Genomic DNA, 13,272 nt, shown 5'->3' with positions numbered 1-13,272 from the left:
AGGAAGAGGTACAAAACATTGTTTTCACTCTTATAGAGTCTGAATAGGAATGCAAGCTTTGCTTCTGTACCCAAAAATACCTCTGTCTGCAAATAATTGAAGCTTATTATCAGCAATGAAGAAATAGGGATTGAAAGCCTGTCTATGAAACCCATTTTCACATCAGTTGTACAAAATACGGAAGCCGCAGGACCTTCTTCATCTCAGTGTCTGAGGTGGGTGAACCACGATACTGGCCTGTTAAATAACCTGACTAAGGGCACTGAAGAATATACTACTGTGGATATGAATAGAAATCAAAGGAATTTATTAATGTTTGCCTTTTGCTTTAATAATCAAGATGTGGTCTGAAAAGCTCGTATACCTGATATTGTATAGGAAAATAAATAAAAAAAAAAACCAAACCAAAACAGAAAACCGAGCAAGCCCATGGAGACTTCCTACTTCGCACCAGAGTAGCTTCAAGTAGATGCTTATTGTAATGCCAGTCTGTTTGATCATGAAAACTAAGAAATGTTGTGTAATTGTTATTGGAACAAGGAAACACTGATCAAATTGCAAAGCTATGCCAAAATTTGGAGCTATGGTAGTTTCAGGAGAATATCCTTTCTCTTTGATGGGCTGTACTAGCAGTCCTCAGTTTGAAGGGACAGGAAAGCATTAGGGAGCTTAATAAGCAAATCAGTCTACAGCAAATAGCTTAGACAGCATTGTAGCCAGTGCTCTGGGAGCTGGTTTTATTATAACACCCCTTGGTTACCCCTACCAGTTATGTTTTGATCTGTCTAGGACCTTATTGCTTTCTTCGGATCTCAAGGATGTGACATGCATGTTCCTTAATGGCATTCACTGAACTGATGTACAGTGTCTCTGGAATTACTAAAATATCATGGGTTAGGCAAGGTTTGCATGTGGGAAAAGGCAGAGCCTTTTCCTGATCCTTTTCACCACTCTCTGCCTTAGACTGGCTCTGATGGTCTTCGTGCCTTTACAAGAAGTGAGATTACATCCTAAAGTGCACTCAGAACTGGGGCAGGTCTCAGACTGAGCAGGAAAGATTGGTCACAGTAAAGGACAGGTTGGACTTGCTTGATAGAGCATGGTCCCCTGGAAACTCAGTGAGTCTCAGACACCATTTGTACCGTGCGTGTAGAGGAACAGATGAGTTTGCAGTGGAGGGAGGTAAATAGAACTCTCAGTTTCCATGTCATTTCTGCCTGCTACTGGGGGCTGCGTGCTCTTGTGCAATGATGAGAGCTGGTTTACCCTTTCAGTGCATTCAGCTAATACCTTGATAATTTATAGGGTAGAGTTTACATCTAAATGGAAGAAAGTGCTTAAATGAAATAAGTGGGGCTTTATATGTCAGCTTAAAAGTATTCATATCCTGTTATTCAAGTCACTCACAGTGACTGACAAAGACACTCAGTGAGTCACTTGAGAGAGGAACATTGCACTAGCAGGTCTGCCTCTGATGACAGCAAAGAGGGATTTGCAAAGGCTGATGTATGAAAAAGAAATCTTCCTTCTTCAAAATGTGATTTTTCATGTAAGAGGGAGGACCCTCCCCTCTTCCCCATTTTTACCTGGAAATTACAGTTCTGGTAGAGAGTTATGGAGGGAAAAGTGTTTGTATCTCAGTCTACCTTTCCATTGCTGGACTGGCCTGCCAATTTACTGTTACCGTCCATGTGGTTGCGTTTGTCATGTGTCTACCCCATGCTTCTTAGCTGTGACAGACACTCCCTGAGCTGGTCCCAAAGATTTCTGCTCCTCCAGGCTCTGGAAGCCAGACTTTGTAAAAGCCTGGGAAAATGATACCAATGTCATCACATAGAGCCCTGCAACCTTGATGTCTTGTAAGCACTTGCCACTATGCAGAGTTGGATATCTAAGGAAAAGCAGTGCAGGATACTGAAAAAAACCCTGCAAGAAAGAAACAAATAGACTCCAAATTGAAAACAACTTCTGAAAATATTTTAAATCCACTCTTTTAGAGAATAATCTGTTAAGCTAACCTGAAAAGAGAGTTAGTGTTCACTTAGTTGCAGCTTGCTTATTTTTGCGGGGAGAAAAAACAGGAGTTAAATAGTATCTTTAATCTGGCATTAACTGAAACTGAAGACAGCCTCAAACAGAAATTAGGTGCCATTTTCTGTCAGTGGAGTGATTATCTTTAGGCCCACACTGAAAAGGAGAAGGCTGTGGTATCCATTTCTCAGGATTTCCGAGCCCAGTTTAAATGCTTCATGCAAGATCAGGCTTTAGTCAAACACAAGCTATGCTTTAAGTGATAGGAAGCACTTGAGCTCAGCAGTCAGGAAATGGAAGAGCCCTGGCTATCCCGGAGGTCAAACCAGATGGTCTGACAGATACTTCTGGCTGGGAACTGTGTGCTGCTGAGCCTGGAGAGTACCTATTTTTAACAAATAAAATATTGCTGTACAGCTGGTTCTTTTGGGAAAATAGAATTCTCAGGACATTTCATTGCTCTGACTGTTTGCATTAGATGTCTTTGATCTCGGTTTTTGGGTGGTGTTACTGTAATTGCTGTTTGCATTGCCTATAGCAGGGTTCAGGGCAGAAAGAAAGCCTACTTTGGTTGCAGCCATCAGAGAAACTGCATTCATTTGCAGGGAGTGCATGGGTTGAAAAGAAAAATGTGGCTCAAGCAAGAATTTAATTTTCAAGTCAGGTTGGAAAAACAAAAGGTCGTGATGTGAGAAGAGGAAGGTGGTTTTGGTTTTGCAGAGTGTGGCTGATAAAAATAAGTCCAGTGAAATTTCTAATCATTAGATGTGTTCTGAATGAGTTTTGAAAATTTTTTCAAAAGTGAGTTTCCAAACTAAATGAGAAATCAAAAGACATTCACCACTGCAGCTTATATGGCAATTGTCTTTTCTGGGTATGTTGGGAGACAGAGGGGCAGATGACAGTGATAGTCCTGTGGAGGGTTGACTCTGGCTGGACACCAGGCGCCCACCAAAGCTGCTCTGTCACTGCCCTCCTCAGCTGGACAGGGTAGAGAAAATATAGTGAAAGGCTTGTGGGTCAAGAAAAGGACAGGGAGAGATTGCTCACAAGTTACCATCACAGACAAAAGAGAGAAATTAGCTTAATTTATTACAAATTAAATCAGAGCTGAATAATGAGAAGTAAAGCATGATTATGACCCTCTGAGATCTGCCACTCTCACTCTTCTGCACAACAATGCAGTTATTGTATGTAGCCTCTCACTACCAAAACCTGGCCACTCAAACCAAATACAGGACCATATATCCTTTTTTATTATGTCATCAGAATAGCAACATGGGCTTGTGGAGAAAGAATTGGGATGGCCAGGATAGCAACAGTGCGGGTCTTTTGAGCTATGATGTTCCAAAAGAGAAGTTTTAACAAGAGGCACCAGCCCCAGCTAGCTGATCACAGCCTCACATCAAAGTGAGAATTCATCATCACGTAACACCAGTTTGCATTCGTCACCTTCTCACCATTGTGAGCCACAGCATTTCCTAGTATCTGAATTTCTACTGTCCAGCTGAATCTCTAATTTTGAAAAGAGAAATGAGGAAATGCTGACAATGCCCCTGGTCCCTGAACCAAGCAGTACTGAAGGCTTTGCCTCCCATTTTCAGTGCCATCACTTGTTGCAGCAGGTACTGCTGCCCAACATTGTAATGTTCCTGCTATTCCTATGAATTTCAGAGAGCAGTGTAACATTGCTGTTGTGTACTGTGCTTTTTCTTAGCAGTTCAGTACTGAACACTTCCTCTGTTGACAGTGGGTCCATCTGTAAGGACAGCTAAAGCAGGAACTGTGTGTGACTTTGGTTCCCTGTAAAACCCTTCCAAATGATGCTGAGATAGGAAATACCCAGTGACGACAGGGTGGCTAATGTTCACAATTTTATTGTATATGTCATATTTTTTAGAGGTTTGCTTTCAAAAAACAACTCTGCAGGAATATCTGAAGGTTTCAGCTGTTAGTTTTAAAAGTGAACTTTTTAGCTCTCGAGTTGATAGGTAAAGGAGAATTCCTGGAGAATTAAAAAACAGAGGAGTAACAAAAAGAACACAGTGTTTGTTATTTCTGAGCTGATCTCATGATTTTTGGTTTTCTGATTCATGATTCTGTCATGTTGATGGTAATATGGGTGCATGTAATGGAAATAAACAGGCCCTCCACTATTTCTGCTTCTGCCTAAATAGTCCTATTTTTTAAAGCACACAAGTCCTCCATTGCTGGTTTCTGGGACTAATCACACAAATAAATTATAGTTTTATAGGGAAAGAGAGAAATGCTGAGTGTAGCTGTGTTATCCTCTGTGTCCTGAGCCTGTGGCTACAGTGTTTAGGGAAGATTTCTGTTTAATATGAAAACTGCAGGCTCAAAAAGAAAGAAAATTAATTCTGGGCAGTCACAGCTTCTTTTCTCACTTGTTTGTTCCTGAGGATTTTTTTTTTTTTTTGGCAAGGATGAGGAAACAATGAGCCTAAATTTTTATGTGAATTTGAAAAACAGAGAACTGGTACAGTTTTGCTTGCCTAACTTCTGCAGTAAGAGGAGCCATGTTTTCAAAGCCTGGAACATATTTTAGATGTACCTGGGAAGGGAACATAATGCTGTTTCTTTCAAATACTGCTTGAATTATGTCCCAAGCTTCTCTATCACCTGCTTACAGTCCTAGTGAAAGTTAAACATTATTAGAAGTAATAGATAACACATCTCTTTCAAACCCCAAATGCAAGACTTGCTCCCTGAATATGGATGTTATCAAAAAAAATCAAACTGGGGAAATGGCCATTACCGTGGAAAATGGAAGAAAAAACCAGAATAAAAAAGACCACATAAACCTCTTCTAATCACTCATGGAAAGAAGAGAAAATATCCACAACCAGAGTAAGGCTCCAAACAAGAGCCCTACTTACCTCACAAATGTGTCTGTAAAAGTTTTGGGTTTTATTTTTAGTCATTGAGCTTCGATCAAATCTATTGTTAGCCCATACATATCCAGTGCTGTGACATGAAGGTTTGCCTGTCCAGGCCTTTAGTTCTACCCCTGCAGTGGAGAACTTGTGGGACAAGTCCATCCAGAAGTTTTTGCAGTTGTTGTTTGACTCAGTACATGACCCAAGGACAATCTTTTAGGTTGTAGATATCTCAGAGATAGGGAGACTTTGCACAGCTTTTAAAACCTCTGGAAGGAGATGTGTTCAAAATCAAGCACACACCAGGATGTTTTGCTTGGTCCCAGTGAATTTCTGTGTTCTGTATGTCATCTGATCTCAGTACTCTCTTTCCCTACCAAACTTGGCCTTTTAATGAGACAACTTCAGAATTTCCACAGGAACTTCTATTTTCAAAATTTGTGAAGCTCTCAGAGTTTGGGAAACTGAAGCCTTTTAATTTTTGATGGTTTGGCTTTGTTTTGTTTTAAATGAATGCCATGTGGAGGTATTGGATACTTGATAAAGCATGCTGAGCATGTTTAGATCCCATGGGGAAGAATATGTTTGCCATATTAGTGGATTAAATATTTCTCAATCCTAGATTTAATTTTTCTGCTATACCAAGGAGGTACATAATTTCTTGCTCCAAATGAAATGCAAGGAAGCTACTCTTCTGAGGGAAGCTGGCATGCTGTGCTGTCCCTTTTCTAGTCTCACTCATCCTAGCTGTGGAGAACATGCTCTTCTGAAGGCCAGGTGAAAAGACATCATTTTCGTTCTGTGTGCTGGAGACCCACCCACACATGAGATACTCTCATCAAGGATATTTTTCTTTCTCTCTCATGCCCAACTGAGTCAGTGCACCTAGTCAGCAGCTGGCAAATATCGTGCCTTACGAACACAAAATAGGCGACCGCAAATCCCACGTGAAGATAAAGCCCATGGCTCACTTGAGTTCTTAATCTAAACTGAGTGCAGAAGTGAGGAATAAGACCAAGTGGTGTTTATGTCTTCTTCTTTAGTTCTTTCACACTCTTGAAACTGGAGATGGCTCTTCCAGTGGCCCAGGATTGAAAATTAGGTTTTTACTTTGGTTATTTGCAACCATCTGCTTCTCAGCCATTAAGCTAATAACAGTGCTTATTTTCCAGTTCCCTTAAAAAAGAAGAGAAACTTTTCAGGAAGGTAGTAGCACTGGAAATTCTACATGCAGTGATCTAAAAAGACTGTCTCTACACCCAAACAATAACCTCTTCCTTATTTTTGGAAACCAATTTCTCCAGTTGTGAGCAATGGTATCCTGTTAGTAACCATGGCTCTGCTTGTTTGAAATATAAAAAATATCCTGCGTTCCAGCCAGAGCTACACAGAGTTCTCTGGCTTCAGAGTTTTGAGACAGTTTCAAATTAAGGCTTTGCTGTTTGTTTTGTGTTTCTTTTTAACTTGCTTTTGCAGACTTGTAGTTATGCTTTGAGCAAATTCAGGAAGAAGTAAGTTAATCGGTAGAATAGATCAGGGTCTTTCATATCATACGTCTAGGGTGTGGGTTTTTTTTTAGAGGACAGAAGCTAATATTAGCAGTTATTATAGTAAACTGATGTAAATGTTTAGAAATTAGTCATTTGAAACATGTCAGAGCTATTCCAACCTTTCTGTTCTAGGCCAGATCTTATCAGATTTATGCTAATTTATCTGCATTTTCATTAAGAAGTTTTCACGCCTACTCAAAAATGTTGTATCATTTCTTGGTACGGACATTTTATATGTTGGTGTAGATGTAGTAAAGAAACGAAGAGTCTGGGATAGAGATTGGACTGTAGCCTCTGCTCTGATTTTAGTCTTCGTGCTCTGGTTGATCTTCTGTAGTTTGGTTTAGTCTTTTGTTCCTACTACCTGAGTTCATAGCTCTTCCAACCCCTCACTGCTTCTTGGGTTAGCTGTCTTAGGATTTCTAGCTGAAATTAATTTGCATTCAATATGAATACTTAATGCCCATGTCCTTGTACAAGCGTTGTCCCAGGGTATAAATAGCTCTTCTTTAGGAACATCACGCCTGCTTTCAGTCCTTGTTTATCACAGTTATAATAAAACTCTATTTAATCTCCTCTCATAAGATGGAGTCCTCATCCCCTCCTGTACCTCACAGCACCTTCTTTGTATCTGCTCCTGTCTCAGTGTTTCTCCTTCCCGCAAAGTTTTCAGACAGGTTTGTGACTTGGTTAGAGACAGTATAGACACTTTTCGGAGCTCTTCCAAAATAACCGTGGCAGATCTGCAAACAGCCCAACCAACCCTACACCTCTTTACTTTAATCATTAGAACTTGCTTCAATTGATTTAAATACCAGTGCCTTACATTCTGCAGCTGGACAGATTTTTCTTCTCATCTTTTTTACCTGCACCAGGGAACCAGGTGTTTTGACAACGTGTTGACTGTTATTGTGGGGGTTTTTTTCTAGGGAGGTTCAGCTTTTTCTCCAGCATCCATTATTACCTCAAGAAGAGCACAGACCCAAGCAGCAGTCCTGGCTGAAGATGTGGGATGCCCTTCATCCACCAGTGAGGGAACTGTAGCCTGCCTCCGCCTGTTGCCTGCTCGTGTCCTCAATGATGCACAGACTAAGGTACAACATAGCAAAATATATGCCATTGGCGAGAAACCAAAAAGTTTGCATTTACACAAAGATGTGAGAAATCTTAAAAAGATAAATTATTCTCAATCCTTGTCAATGAGGAACTAGACTACTTTTGGTAGGGGGAAGTTGATGTCCATGACATCCACCTCTGAGCTATGATTCTCCTTTAGACTAAATTCCTTTTACACTGCTTTGACCATGTCTCCTAAATAAATCCAAATATAGTTTTTGCCTTCTTTCAGTTCCCTTTTGTCTGCCCCTTGGTTTTACTCTAGAGGAGAGTCGTGTCTGTAGCTTCAATAACTGAATTTATGCAGAAAAGGAAGTGGGGAGGGATGCCAGTGTTTTGTATCTGAAGTGGGAGACTTGTGAAAGCTGCAGTATAAATAATTCTAGAGATGGATCTTTTACCCACAAATTAAAACGCCCACTTGACAATAAATTTTCTTATCAAGATCAGCATGGAGCCAATCCCTTATTTAAAATAATATTTTATGTCTATAAGACCATCAACTCTTTTGGTCTCTTCAGCCTGTTTTTGACTTACTGATTCTGTCAGCAAAACCATTGTTTCCTCCCAGTGGTGAGCTTGCACTTATATTAACTGATCACTTGTTCCTTTGAAGGGTATCAGATCAGTTGTCTTAAGCATAAATAAAATGGAAATGAAAGGGTAAGCTAATTTAACTGCACAATTCTTGCTTTTTTTTGCTAACATAGCTGCTAGCTATAAGTGGCCCATTCCAGTACTGGGGGCCAGTGGTGGATGGAATTTACCTGAAGGAACCTTTAGCCGAAGCCCTGCGGCGCCCTCAGCTTCGGAAAGTAGATCTGCTCATTGGAAGTGTTCAGCAAGATGGGCTCATCAGCAGAGCTAAAGCAATTAAGGTAGGAGGACACTCACTGTTAATGAACTAATGGTATAGTGATGACAGTAATCATATGCGGCAAGGATAGATGTTTTTTGATTTCTACAAGTTGTGAATTATACCACATGGAAATATGCAAAGGCATTGTCCATCTCCAGCCAGTCCTGTTCATTATCATATTTGTTGATTAACATTACTTGGGGACATATGAAAAGATAGGAGATCAGCAGGGATTTAGCATTTATGTTTTACAGTCTCCAAAATCCTATTTGTGTTTCAATCTCAGTAATATCTCACAAAGCAGAAACCAAGCTCATAACTTGGCTATGAAGTTCTTCACTTTGCAGCAGGATTAAGTCAGCATTTTGGGATGGGGTTTTTTTTGGTAACCTGTTTTCTCTGTTGCCTTTAAGATGATTCGTAACGATGATTCTGAATATGGACTGCCTATAACTAAGAACAGCACTGGTCTGAGGTTTTAGGACACAAACTGGTGAAATGAAAAAGAATTGCATCCATGCTGTACTTTGGACATAAAAGTCCTCAAAAGCCTGAAAGTTTATCCACAGAGATTTTATGTCTTCTTGTGAACCTTCTAGCTCTGTTTTTTCCTGAGACAGCATATCAGTCTTTTCTAGTTCATTTGTCCTTCTCTGTGATAGGAGCAATAGCTCTTCTCTGTTTAACAGTGCCAAATTAAATTAAATATTAGCAAGTGCTCAGATATGTGCTAAGAAATCAACAGGAGAATGTAACACAGCAGGGATTGTTTTGAGGGTTTTCTAAGTGAGCTGCAGGTCTGTTGCTATCTTTCTGTAACTGTGTGGATTTCATGTCTTGGCTGTGAAAGTTCAATCCCAACTTCTCTTTGTTGGTAGCCAATAACACATAGACCAATTTACTTCAGAATTAATGGCAAAAGTACCCCTTTGACCCACCCGAATTAAGTTCATATTACCTGTTTAGTCTCCATCAGAAGATTCCTGCTCTTATTTTATGTATCTTTCTCTTTTGGAATCAATTAAAAGAGGAAGTCATAGCAGGAAGGCATAGAAGATATACTGTGATGCTGGAGGCCTGCAGACAATGATCCAGACCTTGTAAGAGGGGAAGAAACCTCAGTAGCCTCAATATAAGTCCTGTGATGAAGACTAGGAAGTGAAATTCTTTTCTTTACAACTGTTTCCGCATATCACAGTTGTCTGGAAAATTGAAATGAAATTCCGTGATGTTTTAAAGATTATGCAAAAAATCATGGTGTTGATGAAAGGCAAAAGTGCTAAATCCTGGCAATGTCAGGTTCAAATGGAAAGAAAAAACACTTGTAACTGAGAGCTTAGCAGAAAAATGTTGCCTTTCCAAAAAGAAAATCTGAAATATCTTGTTTATTTAAAGGCTTGCAAAAAATAAGATTGGAAGGGAACTCAAAAAGTGCAACTCAACCCTAAGAAAGGGTCATATCTACCTCAGCCTGAGGTAGATATGGAATCGTGGAATGGTTTGGGTTGGGTTGGGTTTGGGTTGAAAGGGGCCTTTAAAGCTCATCTAGTCCAATTCCTCCTGCAATGAGACAGGCTGCTCAGAGCCCTGTCCAACCTGACCTTGAATGTTTCCAGGGATGGTGCATCTACCAGCTTTCTGGGCAATCTGTCCCAGTATTTTGCCACACTCATTGTAATAAGCTTCTTCTTGATATTCTATCCACTAATCTACCACTTCTAGTCTAAAACTGTTATCCCATGTCCCATTGCAATAGGCACTACTAAGAAGTTTGTCCCCAAGTTTCTTATCACTATTAAGGTTTAACTATCCTTACTTAGAAGGATAATTAACTTCTTTACTACCTATTATAGTAATAGCTACCTTACTTTGTCCTTATGCCTTAAGTCAAATTCCATCTGTGTTCCAGAAAAGTCATAATATTCATGGTAGGTGGTTCTATTCTATTTTCTTCCTTTTGACTTTCTTAAGCTGTTTTCACGGTCTTAGTAGAACTGATGATTTTTTAAATGCATATTTTTCCTCTATATCTCTTTTCCTGTGGCTCCAGGTTTTTAAGACTTGAGGGAATAAGAGTGTTTTAACCAATCTGTGTTCCTGTCTGGATTGTTTTCTTAAAGACTTGCTGCAAGGTTAAAGTTTCCTGATTTCTCCCTTGTTGACACAGTGTATTAATTGCTGGGAAACTGCAATGCTTATTAAGCTATTTAACAACATGCATTCTCCAGGTTCTCAGAAGAATTTCTGTGTCATAGCCATGACCATGTATGGTTTCAGTCAGTCAGATGAAGTCCTGAGTAAGCCACAGACGTATTTAGCCACAGTGATAGAAACTAGTGCAGATGGTGGTTGTTATCTGGAAGTTTGTGCCCCATTTCCTCTGTCATAATGTTATAAGGAACCTTTAATCTGTGCTAAATGTCCTCTCCCCACAATAGACCTCGAAGAAGGATTTGAGACAACCCACACTGTATCCCACTCTTCTACTTTATTAATTTTAAGGGTTCTCTTGAGGTAGATCTGTCTTGCATCTTTGTAAGAAAACCCAAAACTGGTTTTACTGTTACACTAAGGAGTGTGGGAAGGATTAGCTGGTGGACAGAGTACTGAGCTCAACTTGGGGAATCAAGTTCCTAGTTTGCCTCTGACTACAACCAGAGTCTTTAGTCTGTTCTGCAAAGAGGGGACTAAACCTCCCTGGGATGAAAATCCATCTGTGGTTGTATTCCCACTCTGTAGAGAGAAGAACCATGCATGTATTTCAGTAGATAAACACAGCTAAAAGGTACTGTGGCATGTGTATGGATTTGACAAAGTCCTTCATTTCCATCTTCTGTAGGGTGACTGATTTCAGTGTAGTTAATGCAAAGAGCGGGGGTTAGAAAAACCTAACCCCTGCTGACTTGCTCTGCCAGCTCCTGGGAATAACTGTGTTGACCAATTCAGTCAAGGGCTTGCTCTGTTAATCCTGATCTCTCTGAATAGTTATCCTGTTAAGTGGTGAGGATATACTTTTATCCAGTTGGATATAAGCAAGCTTGAGATGTGATGCAAATCTTATCACTTTAGACTGGAGTTGCATGCAGGTTTTATAAACTCTCAGCAGATGAGTCGTAGAAGTGAGAGTAAAACCTCTAGACTGCAATTAGACCTAAAGGTGGTAAATCCAGTTGGCACTATGTTGTTCTCTGGGGGCTTACTGACACTTCGTTGTGCTGGGTGTCTCTGTACTCCCATGGCAACACTGTGATTGTGCCTGTTAAGGTCTTTGCTATTAAAAATGAACTAGAAAGACAGAAGGCATCACTTAAGTGCTGGCAAAACATTTCTGTTCTATTTGCCTACAGTTAAAGGCTGAGGTCTCCCAGTGATGCAGCAGGGAGTAGGATGTGCTCAATGTCTTGCCCGTGGAAATGTCCATTTTATGGCATTCACTGAAATGCTTATTCATGTGAACTGAGACAGATTCAGCACTTCCTGCAGCGCTTCCTACTCATCCCCAGTGCAGCCATCAGATGGTTGAAACTAAGTGAGAAACAAAGCAGAGTTTGTTAAGGGACTGGCAAGTGGTACCATAATGCACTATTGTGTGGCATATGGAGTAGTTAAGCCTGAAATCATTCACTACAATTCCCATGGCAGACCTTCAGGGAATATTAGCTTTGAGCAGTCATAGATTAGGGCAGCTGAGCAGAAACCTCTGAAAATGTTGATTTCAATTCCCAACTGACAAAATTTTGTCCCTGTGCTATATGTGATGCTCAGGTGGGAGGACCTAATGGCATTAAATATATGGATTCACTCATGTGGCTCAATGTCTGTGTTTGTCTCTCTAAGCACGTAGGTCAGTATAATCCAGTCCACATCCTCCATATGTTCAGTGCCTACTGTGTAATCTCCACCCTGCAACGATTTAGTTGAAATACTAAGGCTGTACTTTTTGCATTTTCTTTTTCTTTCCCTCCTTAGTACAATCTAGGTGGATGCAAAACCCGAAACCAAGACATAGGGGACTGGATAGATAGAAATCTAGTTTGTTTACTTCATGTAAGCAACCGGACCTATGCAGACCAGAACTTCCATCCTGCACTGTATTACAATCAGTTAATTTCTTTATGGAAAAAGGAATTCAGCAACGTACAACAGGTGGCAGATATATGTATATTTATTGTAGTGACCAGGGGAGCAATGTCCTGATAAATCCCATCAGTGAGGAGAATAGGCTGATATCAGCTCTTTACTTCATCTTGCAACTAGATGGAATTCTTAGAAGACTCTGCTGAATGGCTGTCAGGTCTTTTACCATCCTTTGTGACAGTGTTTGTCAAAAGCCATATAAGGCCTAAGATCTCTGTTAGTGTTATCACTATTCCAGTTTGTTAGAAAAAGTACATTTGCCCCTTGGAAGATGTAAATGTCTGGTCTACCTACTGCTACAATTTCTTTTAAAATAAAACACTGGACTAGATTCATTCATATGCTCCGGTAGGTATCCTGCAGCAAGAACAGTAAGCAATATCTAACTCATTATTTAAGCAATATTTATGATGACTTTGCATCACCAGAAGAGTAGAAGGGAGTGCGCCTGCTGACTTTAATGATTTTCTTACATGCTTTCTAAAAAAGCTTGAAAACCCCACTATAACTCTGAGGTCAGTTGCTAATGCCTCTTTAAAGGTTAGCAGAATGTAAATTATTTTACATGATGTGCAGCTGTTTCTATTAATCTGGTAGTAGCTGTTGTATCTACTGTAATTTGAAGATTGTTCGTTGGTTGTATATTTTCTAATGGGAAACATTTGTTGGAGATGGAAAATTG

At 40.0% G+C, this 13,272-nt stretch overlaps 1 protein-coding gene across 1 annotated transcript in view; it reads left to right on the top strand.

Annotated features, from left to right (window-relative positions):
* The window catches only part of TG (thyroglobulin), a 150,386-nt gene that overhangs the window by 109,253 nt on the left and 27,861 nt on the right, over positions 1 to 13,272 (top strand). The window contains exons 43-44 of the mRNA XM_017818269.1: positions 7,408 to 7,572; positions 8,305 to 8,472. Of these exons, the coding sequence (XP_017673758.1) occupies positions 7,408 to 7,572; positions 8,305 to 8,472 (333 nt within the window). The remainder of the gene's footprint in view (positions 1 to 7,407; positions 7,573 to 8,304; positions 8,473 to 13,272) is intronic.

Source organism: Lepidothrix coronata, unplaced genomic scaffold (genome assembly GCF_001604755.1).
Source record: "Lepidothrix coronata isolate B3197 unplaced genomic scaffold, Lepidothrix_coronata-1.0 Scaffold67, whole genome shotgun sequence".
NCBI lineage: Eukaryota > Metazoa > Chordata > Aves > Passeriformes > Pipridae > Lepidothrix > Lepidothrix coronata.
This window is presented reverse-complemented; position numbering and strand designations above follow the sequence as displayed.